Below are 23779 nucleotides of genomic sequence, written 5' to 3'. Positions count from 1 at the left end.
ACCCATACCTATCTCCAATGCTGTGGTTCCATGATCCCAATTCCAATTGCTATGTACGCTCCAAACACAAGTGCTCTTGGCTGCATTCAGAACTTCCACACGAGGGCTACCCTATATAATTACATAATCACTCGCTTGAGTAATGCCAATATTGATCGTACATGGATTTACAGTATATGATTACATATAGGTCTATATGCTTGAAACGAAGTATTAACTTAAAATTTTTTAATTTTGTATCCCTACATCCTACACATGATATTTCTTGTGCCGTGCCTGACTTGGGATTGGGGTATGCTGTGTGATTTTTTTTTTTATTTTTGCAGTGACTGGGATTTCTCATCTCTAGCACCTCCAGCTTTTTAGCTGACTATTTGTATTATTTCCTTTATGTATTATATTCTTCCATAAATTCATCAAATAAACATTATTTTGTATCATATCTGTGATTTGTGCATTTGATTAGAAGTGAAGATCCCTTTACAGGTATCTCTAGGACTTTTCAAAATGTGCCTTCACACAGCAGCTTTTCCTTATCTGCACACTGTCCACTTTTAAAACGGAAGGCATATTGACCTGTAGAGTTTAATGGAAAATTTCAGGCATCCATTTTTTTTAATTTATGCATGTGTTCTTTCTGTTAAACACAGTACATGTCGTACATGTTCTATTCTTATCTGTTTTTGTGGATCAGGCTTGGCCAAATCAAGTCTAAAGGGATACTTGGACAACAGTATGTAAAACAAAAGTATTTTTCCATCTGTTTTCAATCATTTTTCCACAAGTTTTTCAGCTTTTTTAACAAATCCATTGCTGATTGACGATGAAAAACGTACAAGCTGTCGGCCTCGTTCACTTTTGTAAGAATGCATCTTTACCATCAAAGTAAAGAATGCATTTTTTGTAATAAAAGTAAAGAAATTATTGCTACTACCACTAGAATCCTCGGCCATTCCAGGGAGGTGGAGCTAGTCACCACAGGAACAAGAAGTGATGATGTACTGTCCATCAGTCACCTGACAGCTGCAGAAAATCAGTCTCGGTGGTCAAGTTACTAATGATCAACACATCATCACTTCAGTTCCTTTTGGAAACTACTGGAGGTGGATTTGAGTGATAAGTAATCATTATTTCTTTATTTTGTAGTGATCCCTACCCTCAAATGATTTTGTAACATTTTCATGAAAACCTATGTGACGATACAGCCTATAATCTTAATCAGCCAGACGGTTAGATTTGTTAAGCCAAGAGAAATACACTATTGAGTTCATGTTGACTTTTAAATGTATGTGTATATCTGTAGCTGGTCAAAAAGGACATACTATTATAGGTATAAAACTGAATGTTGACTTCTCTTCATTTGAAAACAATGATGTTTGTTACTATTCTAATGACATATTATACTAAGTATCTAGATGTTTATTTACAAGAACCCCCTCCTATACCAACTATGTAAAGAGATTAGCTCAAACAATGAGACCTGAGCCCTATGAGTAGTGCCCTCCCTAACCCTTGACTTGTGGATGTGTACTTAAAAAGGAGATATGCTTCTGTAGCAGTGAGACTTGAAACAGAAATTGGAAAGAGACTTTAGCGGGAGAGTCAAGGGTCAGACTCTCTAAGATCATCAGCTTGAAAGCATGGCTTTAACCAAAGAGACACAGATTTGGATTCTACATGATTCCAGCCTAAGGGTGTATGGCCCTGACTGGAAAGATACAGAGAGCCCATGGATACATTTGGGGAGTCCAGGTTGGGACGATGAGGTCAGCTGGCCCCATGGATATGTTGTTTGCGATTAGGTCGGCTGGCCCCATGGATATGTTATTTGGGTTGCCAGGTGGGACCCTCCGGTCGCATAGAACCCATGTAGACATTTGGAGAAGCCAGATTGGGACCAGCCGGTCAACTGGCCCCATGGAAACTCTCGGAGAGGCCAAGGTGGGACCTTTGGGACTCCTGGCTTTGTACCTCGACGGACTGCTACCTTCCTAAGCTTGCTGCTACCTTCTCTCTGTGGGGGGCCCGCCAAAAGCAGGGGGGCGACTGGTTGAGTTAGTTGGCCTTGGAAGTCCCAAAGTCGCAGTTGTTCTATTCCAGGTGGGCGGAGCAGAAGGGTGAGACTGTGTAATTTTGTACCATCTTGGGTATTTGCTGGGACTGATCTATGAGTTTATTGTCAGCTTTTTGGTTCAATAAAGTATTGCCACACTGTTTTACCGTCACCCTGTGTTGTCTGAGTAGTATTACGCCCACGGAAGACCCCGCGTCTTCACAACCTACCTTAATTTTTTCTGCCCATTGAAAAAACAAATGTCCGTCACTTCCACAACTCTTTGCCACAGTCTCAAGTTTTTCCACTAATTTTGTTAAGGCAGAGCTTGCCATTTCAATGCAAAAAGCATCTTCTCCCATCATGTGTTCCCTGTAAGGACAAATAGAATACATCAGCATGACAGCGTTTTTATCACATTTACAGTATTTATGGAATGATCACAGAGGTAAATGAAACCGATAAATGTGTTATCAGTCAAATAATACCACTATGGAACAGAATTACTATTTTTAGTGCTCCACTTTGGAGGAGAGTGCCGCATCTAGTTTTAGACCTCATTATTATGTGTCTAAAACACCATTTGGGTCTCACTTGAATGAGGTGTGGCTTCACTGGGAGGATGAAGGTTAGCTGTAAGGGGGCATGCCTTAAAGGGGTGGTCCAAAGTCCAAAGTAATTTTCCTCCTAAATCCCTATCTCTTTAGGTGCATAATCTAAACTATTTTCTAATATACTTGAATTAAAAATTCCCTAACCTTCCCTAACTACACTATCTAACAGCTTTTCTATATTTTTCACTTCCTTTTTGATGATGCCCTTGCAAGTGACTTCAGGGGTCTCTGCATGTCGGGTATTCTGACAATGTGTACTGGCCGTGTACTCTGTTGCCGACTCTTTACTGTTGATCTGAGCAGACAACAGAGAGCCCGCTGTCATTGTGCACATCGCACAGTGCACATCATGCATGGACTGGTGTTTTACAGTACCAGCAAAAGCTATGAGATTTCAGAAATCTTATACAAACACTGTTTTTTTTTTTCCTGACTGAATTGGAAAACTGCTGCGTTTTTGAAAACTGCAGCATGTCAGCATTTTTTCATCCATAGAAAGCAATGAGTAAGTGCAAAAATGCAGCAAAAACACAAAAGCAAAAAATGCAGGTGTGAGGTTTTGCTGCGTTTTTAGTGAAAAAAGCATGTACAGAAGTATGTGTGTGACACTCTGGAGCGCAGGGGGAACTCCTGTTACCCATCTTCATCATGGGGGACTACCCTTCAGGCCCGTACTCCTCCTGTCTCCACTGCGTGATATTCTGGTAAGCTTAGGGTGCTGTACAGACCAGGGAATTCAATCAGCCTCAAGGGTGCTAGTCCTCAGGCTATCCTACAGGTTTATAGATCAGTCCATCCCTATTCAGCTCACTGGGAAAAAGGGAAAATTAATCCCCTGACATGTTTTCTGGCTGCTTCACTGGCTGCTCCCCAACTGTCCTCTGAGGAGTTCACTGGAGCTCTGACTGAAATAACGGTTGCAGCTATTTTTTAGTAAACGCAGTGGCTCCACCCACCAAGCCATCCGCCTAGCCACTGACTCAATGGGGATCCTGGCTTATCACTGCCTGGAATGAGTGTGGAAATACAGTGTCACTGAGACCAATTCATACATGAAATAATATTAAACTCTAATATTATGAGTAATAATAATGAATTTTCTAGACACAGAAAAGGGGGAACTAAGTACAGATGGATTAATACTGCTTATATTAAACTCTGGGAACAGTGAACAGCATTATGCATTAAAGTCTCCAGTGGGGGTGACATTGTTAAAAATATTTGTGCCTATATTAATTTTGCTCTATAAGCTACCATTTAAACTTGGCATCAGAATTTACAACACTTGCATTGCTTGCCATTTTTAACTATTATCTTTGTGTATTTTGTACTTCTAATTGCCAGGGAAATTTTCAATACACATAGATGTGCATTACTTTCAATATGACGTCATTTGTAACATTAATAGACTTTTTGTTCTTACTGCAGAGTTAAGGTCATCTGAAAATATTTTATTGTAGCTCTTAAAGAAGCTTCACATAAAGGTTTTTTGCCATTAAATCGGTGTACTATGTGTATGTATTCTGTTTGTGTTAATACACAGTAACCTAAAAAAGCATTCATACCTTGTGAATTTTTCCACATTTGTTCTCGTTACACCCACAAGCTTAAATGTATTTTTTGAGGTGTTACTGTATGTGATGTACCAACACAAAGTAGGAAGTATTTGTGAAGTGTAAAGGGAATGATACATGATTTTCTAATTATTTTAAAAATATAAATCTGAAAATTGTGACGTGCATTTGTATTCAGCCCCCTGTAGTCCAATACCTCTAAATAAAATTCTGAGTGACCAATTGCCTTCATAATTAATAAATTGAGTCCAACCTGTGTGTAATTTATTCTCATTATGACTACAGCTGTTCTGTGAAGGCCTCAGAGGTTTGTTTGTTTGAGAACATTAGAGATCAAACAGCATTATGAAAATCAAAGAACACACCAGACTGGTAAGGAATAAATTTGTGGAGAAGAGTAAAGCAGGGTTAGGTTATAAAAGAAATCCCAAGCTCTGAACATTTTCTGGAGCACTGTTCAATCCATCATCCAAAAATGGCACAACCAAGTGAGGCAAGACGGCTCACTCGGCTGCAGTCGGAAGTAGACACAGGAACGGTTTCGTCTGCAGGTTTATTATGTCAGCACAGCAGACTACAGCAAAATGAACTCAGCCTTGCTGGCATAAAGGTAAAACAAAAACAAATGGTAACACCGTCCATATGTGTGCGGGTTGGCCTGCACCAATTTGCAACACCCTTCAGCTCCACCTGAGCTGAAGTTCCACAGCATGGAGACTTGACTCTCCAAACTTACAACCACAGAAAAAAAACAGGGACTGAGGATTTAACCTTGCTCAGCCACACCCTGAGGTGGAGGTATGGTGAATGACTTCCCTCCTGTCTCTATGTTATTCACACAACTGGAGTGAAGGGAGTCTTCACAATGGTGATTTACTCACCCAAGATATAACATGCTGGAGAAAAGTTGTAGGTTCAGTTCACTAAGGCTAGCAGCCATAGTGAAAAATATCTCCCCTCACATATAACACCAGTGACTATGTCACATATTCCTCCCCTTCTGCCCAAAGCCGGGGGTTTGGGCACCTTCAGACACCAAACAGGGAATTCTGGAGAGGACATCAGCATTAGCGTGTAACATCCCGGGTCTATGCTCCACGTGAAAATTAAAGTCTTGGAAACCTAAGAACCACCTAGTTACCCAGGCATTCTTACCCTTCTTTTCCCTTAGCCATCTCAAAAGGGCATGGTCTGACAACAATTTAAACTTTCGGCCAAGTAGGTAATATCTTAGCGTGTCTATGGCCCTTTTTATGGCTAAGCATTCTTTCTCCACAATGACATAATTTTTCTTGCAGGATGAGAGCTTCCAGCTCATATACAGGATGGGATGCTCTGCCCCATTTATCTACTGTGACAGCATGGCTCCTAGGTCAACTTCTGAGGCATCTGTCTGGACCACAAATTCTTTAGTAAAGTCTGGTGCGACCAGAACTGGCTGCTTACACAGTGCCAGCTTCAGCTGCTGGAACGCCATCTCAGTTTCAACTGTTCATTTCACCATCATTGATTTGGTGCCTTTCAGAAGGTTCATCAGCGGTGCGGCAATCATGGCAAAATTTGGGATAAACCGCCGGTAATATCCCACGATTCCAAGAAATGCTCTCACCTGCTTCTTGGAGAGAGGTTACGGTCAATTCTGAATTGCCTTGATTTTATTGACCTGTGGCCTAATTACGCCTCTCCCGACGACATAGTCTTAGTACTTGACTTCTTCCTTTCCAATGGCACATTTTCTCGGATTTATAGTAAATCCCTCCGTTCTCAGAGCATCCAGAATCGCTTGTACCTTTGGCAGATGACTAGCCCAGTCTGGGATAAAGACGACAATGTAATCAAGGTAAGCTGCGGCATATTTTTTATGTGGGCCAAGGATCCAATCCATGGCCCTCTGGAAGGTGGCTGGGGCCCCCTGCAGTCTGAAAGGCATTCAGTTGTATTGGAAACACCCATCAGACATTGAGAAAGCTGTCTTCTCCTTGGCTCTCTGGGACATGGGGATTTGCCAGTAGCCCTTCGTCAGGTCAGGGTGGTAATATACCTCGCAGGTCCAAGCCTCTCGATGAGTTAATGGACGCGGGGCATCGGGTATGCGTCACACTTGGATACCTCATTCAGCCTGCGGTAGTCATTACAAAATCTCCACTCCCCGTCGGGCTTTGGCAAGAGAACGATGGGACTCGACCATTTGATTCCTCTATCACGCCGAGGTCCAGCATCCTCTTAACCTCAGTTGAGATCACCTCACGGCAGGCTTCAGGAATCCTATAGGGATAAGGTTTACCATAACATGCACTTCCTGAGTACGCCCTGTCAACTGCTAGAACAGGTCACGGTTCCATTGCAGAAGCTCTCTACACTGTTGCTTTTGGGCCAGCGATAGAGTCTCTGTTATAGTGACGTCCTGGACTTTGGCTTTGGTACTGACTTCCAAACAAGGAGCCCCCAACATTTCCCGATCTCGCCACGGCTTGAGTAAGTTCACATGGTACACTTGGTGTGGCTTTCTTCGGCCAGGCTGGTGGACTTTGTAGTTCACTTCGCTGAGTTTTTCCACCACCTCATACGGACCTTGCCACTTGGCCAGGAACTTGCTATCGACAGTGGGAATAAGCACCAGAACAAGATCCCCAGGCTGGAACTTCCTCAGCCTCGCTGATTGGTTTTAGACCTTTGCCTGGGCCTCTTGTGCCTGGAGGTGATGCACCTTCATGATAGGCATCACCTTCTCCATTCTTTCTTGCATCTGGGCGACATGTCCTATGATGCTCCGGTGGGGTGTAACCTCGGCTTCCCAGCTTTCCTTTGCAATATCCAGGAGCCCTCGCGGATGTCGTCCATACAGTAGTTCAAACTGGGAGAAACCAGTAGAGACTTGCAGAACCTCTCTTACCGAGAAGAGCAAGAATGGTAGCAGGTGGTCCCAGTCACGATCATCCTTCTCTATGACCTTTTTGAGCATCGCTTTTAAGGTTTTATTAAAGCGCACCACCATGCCGCCTGTCTGCAGATAGTAAACGGAAGTTCGCAGCTTGGTAATCTGGAGGACTTTACACAGCTCTTTCATTACCTTGCACATGAATGGGGTTCCTTGGTCCATTAGTATCTCCTTCGGAAGTCCGGTCCTGGCAAATATATGGACAAGTTCCCAGGCTATGTTCCTACTCGATGAGTTCCTTAGTGGTACTGCGTCTGAGTAGTGGGTCACATAGTCCATAACCACCAGGATGTATTTGCGGCCCTGTTCTGATTTAACTAAGGGCCCCACTAGGTCCATGGCAATCCTCTCAAAGAGGATTTGTATCACCGGTAGTTGGATTAAAGGTCTATGGAAGTGGGAAGAGGGGGTGGATATCTGGCAGGTGGGGCAGGACCTAATAGTTTAGGATCTACTGGTAACACCCTGGCCAATAAAACCTCTTCAATATCCTCTCTTGAGTCTTCTCGACCCCCAAGTGTCCCCCCAGAACATGTGAATGGGCCATATCTAATACCCTCCATCGGTATGGCCCTAGTACTAACAGTTGCTCCACTATCTCATCACCCCTTGGTTTGGTCACCTGATATATTAACTCCCCCTGAACTGCGAAGTGTGGGTACTTGGTGTCTGCCCCCAGCACTTGAGCAACCCCATTACAGACAGTAACATTTTCCCACACCCCTTTCAAGGTCAAGTCCCGGACTTGAGCAGACCCAAAGTTCTCTCCGGGCACCTCTAACTCAGGGAGACGGCCTCCTCGGTCACAGTCTCGTCCTCGCCGGCAAGGACACACAGTGGGAACTCATCCACTTCAGATTTCGATGGGGGTATCTCCCTAGGGACCTGGCTTTTGTCCACGTGACTCAGACCGGTTTACTTCCCCCACAAGTCCCAGAACAAAGATAAATCGCGCCCCAATTTGACAGGATGTATCAGGTCCTTGTTCACCCCGACCTAGTGTTATTGGGCACTACAGTTTGTTCCCACTGTCACTCTGGCCACAGGGTAGTCCTTAGCGTTCCCATGTATGCAGTGAACACCCACAGTCTTGGCAGGGATCAGCTGTGGGGAAGGGTGGCACTGATTGCATCATCACCGCATTAATGGACACGGCACACGCCTGCGGCCCCTCACCAGGTTGACCATCCACGCTACAGGCTGGATAGGCATAATACAAATAATGCCGGCCTAGGCTGCAGTCCATTGGTTCAGGGGACATATGACACCCAGCGGCTATGTGTCCAGGATTATGACACCGCCAACATACCACATCCCTCACAGCACTCTTTTCTGGGCCCTCAGTGGGACTGGTATGACCCCCGTTTGTGACTCTAGACCCCTTACGTAGTGAGCCCACCCCCCTTTGAGTACTCCAGTAGGAGGAAGTGACCATGTCTGGCTTCCCGTGGGATTTCTCGACCACTTGGTACCTCTCTACCAGGCCCACAAGGTCGTCCATGTTCCGAGGGTTGCCTTGGGCTACCCAGGTCTGCACTGGCCTGGGTAGGGAATGGATGAACCTGTCCATCACCACACGCTAAACCATCTGGGCAGGAGAGGAAGACTCTGGCTGCAGCCACTTCTGGACTAGATGTAGCAAGTCAAACATCTGTGAGCGAGGAGGTTTGTCGCCAGCATACGACCAGTGGTGGACCCTTTGCACTCTGACAGAAATAGTCACTCCTGAGCATGCCAATATCTCTGTTTTTAATTTTGCATACTCCTGTACATCCTCCAGGGCCAGGTCATAGTAGGCCTTTTGGGGTTCACCCATTAAATAAGGGGCCAGCACCTCCGCCCACTGCTCCAGCGGCAGTTTTTCCCGCTCTGCTACCCTTTTGAATACAGTCAGAAACGCCTCAACATCATCCCCTGGGGTCACATTTTGCATTTCATGCCTTACCGCCTTCCAGACCTATGAAACACCACCTGGACTTTGGGGAGGGGCAGTTTCCCTGCTGTGGATATCCCCTGCTAGGAGGTCCATCTGCTGTTGCTGCTGTTGGATCTGCTGCATGAAGAGTTTACTTGTCTCTTGCTGTACTTGCTAGCTCTGCTGCTGCTCTCGTTGCTAGTGTAGAAGCTCCCAGTGCTGCTGCATATTCTGTTGGCTCTGCAAGTGCTGCTGATGTTGCTGTTGTTGGCTCTGGAGCAGGCGCTTGAGGAGCTCCTCCATGCTGCCGGACATCTCCCCCTGAGGGGGAGGTATGGTGAATGACTTCCCTCCGGTCTCTATATCATTCACACAAAACCACTCCCTTCACAATGGTGATTTAATCCCCCAACATATAACAGGCTGGAGAAAAATTATAGGTTCAGTTCACTAAGGCTAGCAGCCATAGTGAAACATACCTCCCCTCACATATAACACTAGTGACTCTGTCACATAAGACATGTCTGTACACCTAAACTGACATCCCAAGCAAGGAGATCACTAATTAGAGAAGCAGCTAAGAGGCGCATGGTCACTCTGGACATGCTTCGGAGATCCACAGGTGAGGTGGAAGAATCTGTCCACTGGACAACTTTTAGTCGTATACTCCACCAATCTGTTTTTTTTGGAAGAGTGGCAAGAAGAAAGACATTTTTGAAAGCAAGTCATAAGAAGTCCCATTTTTAGCTTGCAAAAATCCATGGAAGGGACACAACTAGCATGCAGAAAAAGGTGCTCTGGTCAGATGAGACCACAGTAGAACTTTTTGCACTAAATTCAAAATGCTATGTGTGGCGGAAAACAAATTCTGCACATCACCCTGAAAACTCCATCCCTGCCATCACACATGGTGGGGAGTCTTTTCTTCAGCAGAGACAGAGAACCTGGTCAGAGTTGATGGGAAGATGGATGAAGCTAAATACAGGGCAATCCTGGAGGAAAACCCGATGGACAAAGGTTGAACTTGATGGACCTTGGTCTTTTTTCAATCTATGTAACTATGTAAATATGTAACTAGAGGCTGAAAAAGACTTGAGACTGGGGACTGGGTTCAACTTCCAGCAGGACAACGACCCTAAACATACTGCCAGAGCTACAATGGAATGGTTTGGGTCAGAGCATATCCATATGTTTGAATGTGTTTGTTTCAGTCAAACTCCAGATCTAAATCCCATTGAGAACAAGAGGCAAGACATGAAAATGTTCCATCTAATCTCACTGAGCTAGAGCTAGTTTGCAAAGAATAGGCAAAAATGTCAGCCTATAGATGTACAAGGTTGGTAGAGACATACCCCAAAAGACTTGCGGCAGTAATTGCAGTGGTCCTGCGGTGGTCCTGCAAAGTATTGACTACAAATAAACGTGACAATTTTCAGATTTATATTTATAAAGAATTAGAAAACTATGTGTCATTTCCTTTACACCTCACAAATACTTGCTACTTTGTGTTGGTATATCAAATAAAAACTCAAATAAAAAACATGTAGAAACATGCCCCGTCTCATGCTGCACATAACACATCTGCATCTCTGGCTGCTATGGGCATAAAAGGGGACAAACGTATGGTGAGGCACCCATGCTCCCCTGACCTCAACCCCATTGAGAACCTCTGGAGCATCATCAAAGGGAGTGTCTATGATGGCGGGAGGCAGTTCACATCTAAGCAAAAGCTCTGGGAGGGTATTCTGTCCTCATGCAAAACAATTGAAGCAGAAACCATCCAAAACCTGACAAATTCAATGGATGAGAGAGTTCAGAAGCTCCTTTCGAACAAGCGGTCCTATGTGCAAATGTAACATCACCTAGAATAAAGTTTTGAGTTGAAAACTGTTTGATTTCAGTTTGTAATAACCTGCTAATGCTTATAATTTCAAAAATGACCATTTTTTTGTTCTTTATTAAAATGAAAAGGTTGAAAACTCTGCTGTGCATAATAATTTGGAACATGCATTTTGAGTGCAGTTTGAGTTTTTTATTTTTTTAAAAATATACTGTTATCATAGGCAGTTTGTACAAAAACCTTTCAATTGTACTCTAATAGTTATTTGACTGGAAAATTACAATGACTGCAATTCATATAGGTAATTTGGGAAAATCTGAGAAAATATTATTTGCATAATAATTTGGAACACAGTGTAATTAAAAAAAAAAACTTAATGGGAGTACTTCTTTAAATTTTTTAAAAAATCTCCAAAACTACTTACCATGGTTGATTTTCCAGCCATTCACCTAGATGATGTCGGACTTTTGGGGGAAACCCGCCATACAGGTTTTCAAAGTGCTCGTGAGGGATCTTGGACATATAATTCCAGACTGAAACTTTGGCCATATTTGCGGATATGACTTCTGAAATAAAAGGAATAAAATACTACAATTAGCAACATACAATATGTATATGTCTTATCTGATCTGTCTTTTTTTAGTCCAATCCTATTATCTGCTACTAGATCAGAAAGTTCTGGGCGCCACATTTTAAAAAAGACATGAAGAAACTGCAGCAAGTTCAGAGAAGAGCAACCAGAATGGTGACCGGTCTGCAAACTATGTCCTACGAGGAAAGATTAGAGGATTTGGGAATGTTTAGCTTGCAAAAGTGAAGACTGAGAGGAGACTTAATAGCTGTCTACAAATATCTGAAGGGATGTCACACTAGCGGGATCATCGCATTTGAACATGGAAGCACGAGAAGCAATGGGATGAAACTGAAAGGGAGAAGATACATATTAGAAAAAACTTTTTGACAGTTAGGGTGATCAATGAGTGGAACAGGCGGCCACGAGAGGTGATGAGTTCTCTTTCAATTAAAGTCTTCAAACAGAGGCTGAAAAGACATCTGTCTGAGATGGTTTAGTGAATCCGGCATTGAGCAGGGGGTTCCTTCTAAATCTACCTTTCTATGATTCTATGTGATAGGATAAAGGTCAAATAACCTGGTTGAAGGGGTTTTCCTGAATTTGCCAAAATTTGCCCGAGAGGGAAAATGGGATAAAATAGAATAGAAGACTATTTAATCAAGTACTGAGTTGACTTCAGCCAGTCCTTAACCTAATGGTAGACCATTCTAACCAGCGATTGACTGCAGCATGCTCAGGTAGATAGCATGTATCTGCTGTATCCTAGTAAATAATGAAAAGATATGTGCTAGTACAGGGATTTAGCAGCACTTGTTTTATTATTACTTTCATCCCCTCAATGGGCAACCTAGTAAGTTCTGCTTCACAATTTACATTTGGCTCTAAACTTATTTGCGACAAAATGCACAAAATATCTAACAAAAAACACCTTGAATTTTACAAAAATGTTTTGTTCATTTTACTGAAGCCAATTTATCATACCAGAGACAAAGTAACGTACAGACATGCATGATACTGAAGAGTAAATGGGGTTATCCCATCATAATATATTGATGACCTATACTTAGAACGGGTCATCAATACCAGAGTGGTGTTGGTAGGTGTCTGACACCCAGCACCTGCATCGATCAGCTGTTACAAGCGCCGGATGGGGCCGGATGTAAACACATGGAACAGAGCTGTACGGGGGATACTGCAGAACTGATCCCATTCAACAGAGCTACAACTACACATTGTACCTGAACCTTTCCAGTAGGCGGTGTATGTTGGGCAGACTTCCTGTGATGGCAGTCTCATACATATGGCTCTATATGGTATCATATTGCCTATAGGGTCCCATTGGAAAAAATAAAAATAATAATATAAAGCACAGTATTTTTTTTGCTGGCCCTCTGTATAGAAAAGTGCTGTCTGCTGCTGTTTCCTATATTGCCCATAAAAATATATGAGGACAAATGCCACAATGGTAGATATGTTGATCATTTATGCTAGGAGCCATCCCTGACTTAAATGCTAAGCATAAGGATACAGTAAGCATAGGGATCTGATGCAGTATGGTCTAAATACAGTTATATGAAAAAGTTTGGGCACCCCTATTAATCTTAAGCTTAATGTTTTATAAAAATTGGTGTTTTTGCAACAGCTATTTCAGTTTGATATATGTAATAACTGTTGGACACAGTAATGTTTCTGCCTTGAAATGAGGTTTATTGTACTAACAGAAAATGTGCAATCTGCATTCAAACAAAATTTGACAGGTGCATAAGTATGGGCACCCTTATCATTTTCTTGTTTTAAATACTCCTACCTACTTTTTACTGACTTACTGAAGCCCTTTTTTTTGTTTTGTAACCTCATTGAGCTTTGAACTTCATAGCCAGGTGTTTGCAATCATGAGAAAAGCTACTTAAAGTGGCCACTTGCAAGTTGTTCTCCTGTTTGAATCTCCTCTGAAGAGTGGCATCATGGGCTCCTCAAAACAACTGTCAAATGATCTTCAAACAAAGATTATTCAACATAGTTGTTCAGGGGAAGGATACAAAAAGCTGTCTCAGAGATTTAACCTGTCAGTTTCCACTGTGAGGAACATAGTAAGGAAATGGAAGAACACAGGGACAGTTCTTGTTAAGGCCAGAAGTGGCAGGCCAAGAAAAACATCAGAAAGGCAGAGAAGAAGAATGGTGAGATCAGTCAAGGACAATCCTCAGACCACCTCCAGAGAGCTGCAGCATCAATTTGCTGCAGGTTGGTGTCACTGTGCATCGGTCAACTATACAACGCACTTTGCACAAGGAGAAGCTGTATGGGAGAGTGATGCGAAAGAAGCCGTTTCTGCAAGCACGCCACAAACAGAGTCGGCTGAGGTATGCAAAAGCACATTTCAAGAAGCCAATTTCTTTTTGGAAGAAGGTCCTGTGGACTGATGAAACCAAGATTGAGTTGTTTGGTCATACAAAAAGGCGTTATGCATGGCGGCAAAAAAACACAGCATTCCAAGAAAAACACTTGCTACCCACAGTAAAATTTGGTGGAGGTTCCATCATGCTTTGGGGCTGTGTGGCCAATGCCGGCACCGGGAATCTTGTTAAAGTTGAGGGACGCATGGATTCCACTCAGTATCAGCAGATTCTTGACAATAATGTTCAAGAATCAGTGATGAAGTTGAAGTTACGCAGGGGATGGATCTTTCAGCAAGACAATGATCCAAAACACCGCTCCAAATCTACTCAGGCATTAATGCAGAGGAACAATTACAATGTTCTGGAATGGCCATCACAGTCCCCAGACCTGAATATCATTGAACATCTGTGGGATCATTTGAAGAGGGCTGTCCATGCTCGGCGACTATCAAACTTAACTGAACTGGAATTGTTTTGTAAAGAGGAATGGTCAAAAATACCTTCATCCAGGATCCAGGAACTCATTAAAAGCTACAGGAAGCGACTAGAGGCTGTTATTTTTGCAAAAGGAGGATCTACTAAATATTAATGTCACTTTTCTGGTGAGGTGCCCATACTTATGCACCTGTCAAATTTTGTTTGAATGCAGATTGCACATTTTCTGTTAATACAATAAACCTCATTTCAAGGCAGAAACATTACTGTGTCCAACAGTTATTACATATATCAAACTGAAATAGCTGTTGGAAAAACACCAATTTTTATAAAACATTAAGCTTAAGATTAATAGGGGTGCCCAAACTTTTTCATATAACTGTATGTCAGCAGTTGCCAGAGCACTCACCAAATAACTAGTGATGAGCAAATTTGCTCGATGAATGTTCTAAGGTTTCATATTTAGCTCGAATATGGCCCATTCGGATTCGTAATCTGAAACGCGAGCAAATTTTATTAAAATCGGTAATTGTTAGACAAATAAGCATGGGAACGCGAATACGGGGCAACCACAGCGTTTTGAACAGTTTTGGTAGCTTAGTGCAAGTGTATGTTGAGTGGGGAGACGTGGTAGCTGAGTCGGGGGGCTGTGGAGAGCTCAGAACAGGTCAGATCAGCGGCGTGCTGTTTTGTTTTTTTTTACGATAGGCTGTAACTTCAAGTCAGGAAAGCACGGCCAGCCAATCACAGCGCAGGAAGCATCCACACTGTCCAGACAAAAGGGCTTGTGCAATTGGCTGCTGATATCACATGTGCTTTAAAAAACGGCCATGTTCCCTCAGCGCCATTCTATCCAAGTAACTGCTGCGGAGACAGACGCAACTCAGTGTTCTCCTGTGTAATGACAGATATTAGCTAGCTAGATGGGCGCTTGTGTGGAAGTCAGTCAGATAGTGTAGATAATTCCTGGCTTGTGTACCTGCAATCGATGGTGCACCACATTTTTTGTTTTCTTGTGCAAGTACTGAGATTCATACAGAAAAAGTTGTGCAATGCTTGTATTGAGTTCCATGCATGAGCATACCTTCAATCTGTTCTTGCACTTGCTAATGTGATCAAGCAAGCAAGCGCAGTCCACCTTTTCATTTTGTGGGGTTGAAATTCTGCTCTATGCAGAGTCTGCAGAGCTTCTGACTGCAGAGCACAAAAAAACTTTTTTTTTCTGTTGCTAATGTGATAGTGCAAGCTGTGTTAGCCCAGTTTTTCCTTTTTTGGCTGGGTGAAATGTAGCTATAAAACAAATCTATTTTTTTGGTTGGCAGGCAGAGGCCACAAAAGTTTTTTTAGTGCGGCAAAGGTGATCCAGTCTGCTAAAAGTCAGATACTATTTTAGTGGCGTTGAACTTCACCAGGTTTCAGAGTAAAAAAATACATTTTTTCTCTTGCTAGGCACAGTCCAAAAAATATTTTTTCATGCGACAAACGTGATACAGTGTGCTATAAGCCAACTACTACGTCAGTGGTGGTCAAATTCAGCTGTTCGCAGAGCTTATGCAGAGTAACAAAAAAAATATTTTTTACTCTGAGCAACATGACACAGCAGGCTAGATCTGAGTTTGAAATATTTTGGAGCATATATTCTATGTCATACTGGGCTCATCCACAGTAAAAATAAAAATTCTTCTGCTCCTAATGTAATACAGCAGGGGACATCTCAATTTGAAATAGTTTGGATAATATTTCCTACGTTGTACAGGCCTCATCCACACTAAAAAAATACTTTCTTCTGTTACTAACGTGATAGAACAGGGGACATCTCAGTTTGAAATTGTTCGTATGATATCTTTTATGATATACAGGTCTCATCCACAGTAAAAATATACTTCCTTCTGTTACTAACGTGATAGAACAGGGGACATCTCAGTTTGAAATTGTTTGGAGAATATCTCGTATGTTTTATCGGCCTCATCAACACTAAAAAATTAATTTTGTCTGTTTGTAACGTTATACGGCAGGCCATATCTTACATTGTCATTTAGTGTCACTGAAATTCAGGTGTGTGCAGAGCTGTTGCAGAGGAAAATAACTAATTTTTGTTTAGTTAATAGCGTGCTCCTTCCACAGTATTTGAGCAACATGAGTGGGAAAAAGAGAGGTCGTGGTGGAAGGGGGAAAAGGCTTGGTGATCAAGGTATACGTGGTAATGTTAGTGAAAACACTAGTGAACCAACAAAAACAGGTCCTATCCAAATACAACTTTCATCTTCTGTTACTGGACAGCCTCCTCCACTCCCTTTCTTTGGCAGCTGCACAGAGATACGCCTTCTTGATAAGGGCCAGAAAGAGCAGGTGCTCCAGTGGATGGTAACATCACACGCAGTACAGTCCACAGAGGTGGCACCCCAATTACCCATGCTTCCCTCCACATCACAACAGTCCAACTGACCAACTGACTGTAGCAAACCACAGATGGGCGAGTCTGTAGAACTGTTCACCCATTCTATACCATGGACATCAGAAGTGTACTACAAACAGTCACAGAGTCAAGAGGAGAAAAGCATCTACAACGGTGCCCAAAATTTTTTTAGCTTGGATTCGGGGCAGGACAAAATAGGGTCCGAGCAGGTTCCTCTCCCTCGTCACTGGACGTTAACCGCAGGGGAGGGAGGTGATCCCAATGAGACTCAGATACCTGAGGCTAATGCGGACTGCACTGTGCTGTCAGGGCAACAAGAGGATAAGGGTCACTGTGAGGGCGAGGAATGGGATAACACATTGGATGATGACGAGGTTGAAGATCCTACTTGATGTGAATCCAGAGTCACGCAGATGAGTAGCTCATCTGAGGAGGTGGAGGATGAAGATGAGGAGGTTACATTTCGCCGTAAGGCGCAGACAAGGAGTGATGCAAGCATGAGGAGCACTGCATCCTTAGCCGCAACCGTGCCTGAGGCCAGCAGCAGTCATGGGTCTGCAGCTCGCAGGGGCGGCAAGGGTTGCCTAGCATGGACCTATATTGTCACCGCAAAGGATGAGCCAACTCACGTCATCTGCAAACTTTGAGATAAAAACTCAGTAGAGGCAAAAATTGCAATAATTTGACTACTACATGCATGAACGTTTACATGCTCAAACAACATGGATTACGCTGGAAATCTCACCGTGCTGAAATATGGACCAGCGCACCTCAACAACCATCAGCTGCCCCATCAAACGCATCCACTGCTTCTTCCTTCTCCTCTGTTACCATGCCAAGTATTGTCCACCATACTCCGCCCTCTCTCAGCACCACAGCCAGCCCTTGGTCCCACAGTTGTGGTCACATAAAAGATTGTTTCATCCTACGCATGACAAAGCTAAGAGGATACACTCTACCATCTCCAATCTGTTGGCCACGGAAATGCTGCCTTTACGCCTGGTAGATACAGGCAGTTTCTGAAAGCTGATGGCCGTCGTAGTCCCCCAGTACCAGTTGCCCAGTCGCCATTACTTCTCTAAGAAAGCTGTGCCTGCGCTACACTAGCATGTCGCAGACAACATCACCCATTCCTTGTCTAAATCTACGTCTGCAAGGGTGCATTTCACCACAGACATATGGAAGAGTAAGCATGGCCAAAGGCGTTACATCTCACTGACTGTGCACTGGGTGACTCTGGTGGCTGTGGAGGCAGGTGGGGAAGGGGCTGCTCCACAAATCTTGGAATCTCCAAGGCTTGCAGAAGAAACCTCTGTATTTCCCACTCGCTCCACTGCTTCTGCGTCGTACACCTCCTCTAGGGCCTCCACCAGCGCACTCAACCTCTGCCTTGATGAGACACGCGTTCCAAGGGTGCAGAGCGAATCCATACCACCTCCATACTGCACAGTCAGGGCTCACCGCAATCAGGTAGTCTTAAAATTAATATGCCTTGGAGATCGCAGTCATACAGGTGAAGAGTTGTGTGCAGCTGTCCAGGCTCAGTTTAAGCATTGGCTGTCTCTGCTGAACCTAGAGCCACGGAAGGCCATGTGCGATAACGGTACAAACCTGTTAGCGGCCCTAGGCCAAGGCAAGCTCACACACGTGCCTTGCATGGCTCATGTCCTCAACCTGGTGATACAGCGATTTCTCCGCCACTATCTTGGCCTGGGTGAGCTGCTTCACAAAGTATGGAAGCTGTGCCCTCACTTCCGCTGTTCGCACCCCTCATGTCATCGACTTGCATCGATACAGAGGTCTTTGTCCGTGCCAATTAACAGGTTGATCTGCGATGTGCCAACGCGGTGGAATTCAACTCTGCATATGTTGCAGCGAGTGTGGCAGCAGCAACAAGCTCTGACGCAGTATGTCATGTCGTATAGCCTGGGCCAACGCAGTATGGACGTGGGGCATATCACCTTTACGGAACCAGAACAGATTAAGGACCTCTGCACCCATCTGCACAGTTTTGAAATAGCTCCAAAACTGGTTTTGCTGACAAATGCCGTCATCATCATCACTATTCCGGTCATCTACATGCTGGAGCAGACTTTGAATAACCTGTGGCAGGTGGTGGTGGTCCCAGAAGAAGAGGAGGACGCCAAAGGGATGAGAATGTCTCAAAGTTCCAGACTCTCGTCACACAGGTGGATGCCAAGTGACGGTGGATTCCTGGTGATAGCAGGCAAACTGTTAGTGAAGGTGCAAGAGCCGAGGAAGTAAAGGAGGAGGAAGCGGTGATGGGCGAGCAGCTGTCAGAGGATGAAGAGGATAATTATCCCCTCTTAGTTGAACGTATTTGGCAGGAATGACCGGAGGAAATAAGCATCAGTGTTATGCAGCCCACTATACAGCCTGTATTTGGACCTCCTGGAAGAGCCCGACATATGAGTGCCTTCTTGATGCACTATCTGCAACATGATCCTCGTATAGTTAGGATTCGAAATAATGCTGACTTCTGGGTTGCCACTCTGTTAGATCCCTGTTATAAGAGTCAATTTTGCCAGATGCTTCCCGCCCTGGAAAGGGCCCCGCTTATGTTGGAGTATCGAAACAAGCTTTTAAGCAACCTTAATAGAGCTTTTCCCCAAGATAGCAGTGAGGCACACAGTGTGCATCGCAGCTGTAGTCTTTCAGCCTCCGGCACGTCAGTTCGTCAACGCCAAAACATAAGTAGCAGCAGCAAGAGCAATTTCTGTGAGTCCTTTCACACATTTTTTAGACCACCTCGTGCACCAGCACAACAGAGTAGAATTCTGACACGTGGTGAACGACAGGAGAGGATAGTGGAGGAGTATCTAGAGCTTAATATGAAAGCCATCAGGGAGGATTTGGACCCTTTTACACTTTGGTCTTCAAAAATGGATGAATGGCCTGAGCTTGCCTGTCACGCCTTGGAGGTTTTATCATGCCCACGTTCTCTTAGAACGTGTCTTCAGTGCTGCTGGCGGTGTCTTGACGGATAAGCGCATCCGGCTGTCCCATGAAAGTGTAGACTGCCTAACTTTCATCAAGATGTAATAAAGCTGTCAAACAGTCGCAAATCATGCACACGGGAGCGATTCAAACATATCAACGAGCAGCTGTAAATACTCGGAGCTCGGCCCGAGCATACTCGCCGAAAGGGTTAATAGAACATACTCGCTCAACACTAGTCTCTATCTATTGGGTTTGGCTGTAGTGGAAAAGGTTTCTGTCTCCATTAAACTACTTCTACTATGGTGAAATCGATGCCACTTTGATGGTGTCTGCGACTAATTTTTGTAAATGTGGAGTGTCCTAATTGGGTCTCCATTGGGTTTGGCTGTAGTGGAAGAGTTGTCGGTCACCATTATACTAGTTCTACTCTAGTGAAATTAATTGTTTGGTTCAGATATTTTTTGTCACCGGGGTACACAAGATATAATCAAAATTGGTTTTCTTAGTACCGTGGTATATAAATCAGGCTATATTTCATCTTTCAGTTTTTCGGTGCTGATATTGTTCTCCATACAGGGTTACATATTAGTAATGAAAGAGCACTAAATGTGCTCAATTTAGTGGTTCAACAATTTCTCAAAACCTACCCAGATCTGCCACAGCTGCTTGTGAAAGTACAACGCGTGAGTGCTCATTTGAGAAAGTCAGTTATAGCTTCTGCCACCCTGGCAGTGCTTCAGCAGGGTTATCAGCTTCCAGATCACTGACTGTTGTGTGATGTCACCACATGTTGGAAATCAACGTTGCAGATGTTGGGAAGGATTTGTGAGAGCAGAGAGCAGTTGTTGAGTACCAGCTTCAACACGCCCATCGGCATTCAGGTCAGCTTCCGCACATAAGAGCTGATGAGTGGCATGGATGTCTGTGCCGTCCTCCAAAACTTTGAGGACTCCACCAAGATTGTGAGTGTCAATGACGCCATAACTAGCGTCACCATTCTGCTTCTCGGTCTACTGAAACGCTCGCTGCTCACAGTTAAAGAGGAGGCATTACAGGCGGAGCAAGGAACTATGCTAAACCAGCCGCATCTCATCTCAATCCGGATTGGGTGATAATGAGGAGGATGAGGAGGAGAACATAGACAGTCGTCCTCTTGGGGCGGACAGGGAAGTCTTGATACTCCTCTTTTAGCCTGTGGGAAAGCTTTAGGAGTTTCGCTTAATGACCCTCAGTGACCTAAACAGTGGCTTTGCTTATGCATGTTATTTCTCAAAATGCATTGCAGATCAGGCCACTCTGTAGTGATTAAATTCAAGACATAAAGAAAGATCTTTGTCTGTGGCTAAGAACCAACGAGAAGTATGAGCTGATGTTGGAAGGACTGCCATTGTTTATGCAAGTAGATGCATTAGAGGACTTCCTGGGAGAAATGACAGCTGGAGAATATATGGTTTCCCAAGTCCTTTCACTGAGCTAAAGAATATGGCTGTGATGAAATACAACTGTGACCGACAAACTGTGGACTGGCTCCGTACCGTCCTTGGCCACATTCACTTGTCCACGTGTTTGTGGTTAGGCGGTCCTTCCCAGTCAGTGCACTGGGGGGCGGCACGGATAATGTTCTGGGACCCATGCTTGTGGAAGGCGGGGACGACACCGGGAGAAATAGTGGCGGCTGGGGACCAAGTATGGACACCCAGCCACCGCCATGAGGTTGTGAAAAGCTTCCGCCTCCACGAGCCTAAAAGGCAACATTTCAAGTGCAAGCAGATGTCCAGAAAGGTGGCAGTTTACTATTGCGGCCTCTGGGTGGGTGGGTGGTTGGCATACTTGCACTTGCATTCTAAGTAACAGAAAACTAAGGAGATGGATGGCCTCATCATCATCACAGCCTGCAAGGTTTGCGCTATGAACTCTCCTGATGGAGAAGCCAGGGCCCACCGGAGGATTCTCCATTTTTCTGGTGGGCCCGTCCAACCCTGCCGAGAAGGAGCCCTGGCTAAGAAAAGTCTGTGGGAAGGTTCCCCGACACTTTGTGGCTGATTTTTCACTGTGGACTGGCTCCGTACCATCCGTGGCCACATTCACTTGTCCACGTGTTTGTGGTTAGGCAGTCCTTCCCAGTCAGTGCACTGGGGGGGGCACGGGTAATGTTCTGGGACCCTTGCTTGTGGAAGGCGGGGATGACAAAGGGAGAAAGCACGGGTCCCAGAACATTACACGTGCCCCGCCCAGTGCACTGACTGTAAAGCGCCACGGAATAAATGTGGCTGTCATAGTAATAACAACTATAGTACTTGTACTCTGGGTCAATTGATGGCACTTCCCTGGTGTCTACACCTAATTTGATGTTTTTGGCAGCTTTTGGTCTCATTTGTAGGTGTTGTATATGCATTTTTTTGGTACCCCCATTGACTCCCATGGGATTCGGAAATGTTCGTTGAATATTCGACGAATAAAATCGGTGAATGTCTATTTGTTCATCTATCTTTTCCAAACCGAACATTGAAATGTTAACTCATCTCTTCAAATAACACCTTGAACTCCTCTTTAGGACCTCCTTCACACATCCTGATATTAATGATACTGGAAAAAACAGTATCGGTGCTATCCATGTGCAACATATGTGTGGCATCCATGTGCCATATCAGTATGACACTTCCTGGTGTGTGGGAAAAGCCGAACAGTTCGCACTGTTCCCAGGCACCGGGTGCTGAAGGCAGCTCTCATCATTGTTGCCTGGTCTCTCTGAGATCAGCGCAACCAGGTGGGGTGGGGTCCCACGTAATTTTCATAACCAGCTGAGGGAAAGCCGACAGCTGGGGGCTGATGTTAATATTCTGGAAAAGGGGCCAATAGACAAAGGTTCCCAGGCTAATAATAACAGCAAACATCTGTTTGCTTAGCCTTTACTGGTTAGTTTACAGGGAGGGACCCCAGAAAAAAAATGACGTAGGGTCCCTCTATAATTACTAACCAGCAAAAGCTAAACAGACAGCTGTGGGCTGATATTAATGACTAGGAAAGGGACATGAATATTGGCCCCCTTCCCAGGAACATCAGCCCTCAGCCACCTCAGAAATGGCGCATCCATAATATGTGCCAAATCTGGTGGTTAGCCTCGCTCTTCCCACTTGACCTGGTGCGGTGGCAAGTGGGGTAATATTTGTGGGGTTGATGTCAGCCTTGTAATGTCAGCTGACATCAAGCCCAGGGGTTAGTAATGGAGAGGCGTCTATCAGACGCCCCCATTACTAACCCCGTAAGTTTAAGTTAAAAGACACATACAGAGTAAAGTCTTTCATTTTAAATACAAATTCCCCAACCCTCTTTTACCCATTTATTATTTTCAAAATAAAAAAACAGTATTTCTCACCTGTCTGCCGATAATACATTTGTCCCACGAAGAGCCCAACTCAGCTAAATCTGGATGCATTGCTGAGCGGTAGCATGATGTGACCGCTCAGCCATGCATCCAGGAGACACAGAGGTGAATGTGAGATTGCAGCTTCAGTGACCAGCGGTGATGTTATTGAAGTTACCGCCGGTCACCGGCTGCGGTCCCACGGTCAGTTCAGTGTGAGCGGGCCGATGAATTGCGGTAAGCTTTCTGATCTCAACGCTCGCACCATGAGAAATGTCAGCTCACGGCTGTCTGTTTAGCCTTTGATGGTTAGTAATTATAGAGGGACCCTATGTCATATTTTGTCTAACCATTAAAGGCTAAGCAAACAGTTGTGAGCTGCTATTAAGAGCCTGGAAACCTTTAGGGCTATTGGCCCATTCCCATAATATTAACAGCATCCCCAGCTGTCGGCTTTCCCTCAGCTAGTTATGAAAATAACGTGGGACCGCATGTTTTTTTTTTTTTTTTTTAATTATTTATTTAATACACGATATGTACACACAGCCGGTGCTGACTCCAACTCCCATCAGCGTCACATGGTCTCGGTGATCGCAGGGAGACCAGGCGACAATGATGAGTTTTCATTCAGCACCTGGTGCCAGGGAACAGCGTGATCTGTACAGCTTTTCCCAGACACCGGTACATGTCACACAG

At 44.3% G+C, this 23779-nt stretch overlaps 1 protein-coding gene across 1 annotated transcript in view; it reads right to left on the bottom strand.

The window, feature by feature from the left end:
• The window catches only part of STAT6 (signal transducer and activator of transcription 6), a 202675-nt gene that overhangs the window by 93281 nt on the left and 85615 nt on the right, over positions 1–23779 (bottom strand). Inside the window, exons 3-4 of the mRNA XM_073663346.1 lie at positions 11359–11500; positions 2284–2425 (exon numbers count right to left, since the gene is read on the bottom strand). Of these exons, the coding sequence (XP_073519447.1) occupies positions 2284–2425; positions 11359–11483 (267 nt within the window). The 5' untranslated portion in view covers positions 11484–11500. The remainder of the gene's footprint in view (positions 1–2283; positions 2426–11358; positions 11501–23779) is intronic.

Source organism: Phyllobates terribilis, unplaced genomic scaffold (genome assembly GCF_046119375.1).
Source record: "Phyllobates terribilis strain yellow unplaced genomic scaffold, ASM4611937v1 Scaffold_2__4_contigs__length_985480577, whole genome shotgun sequence".
In the NCBI taxonomy this organism is placed as follows: domain Eukaryota; kingdom Metazoa; phylum Chordata; class Amphibia; order Anura; family Dendrobatidae; genus Phyllobates; species Phyllobates terribilis.
Note: the sequence above shows the minus strand (reverse complement) of the source record. Positions and strands in the feature narration are given on the sequence as shown.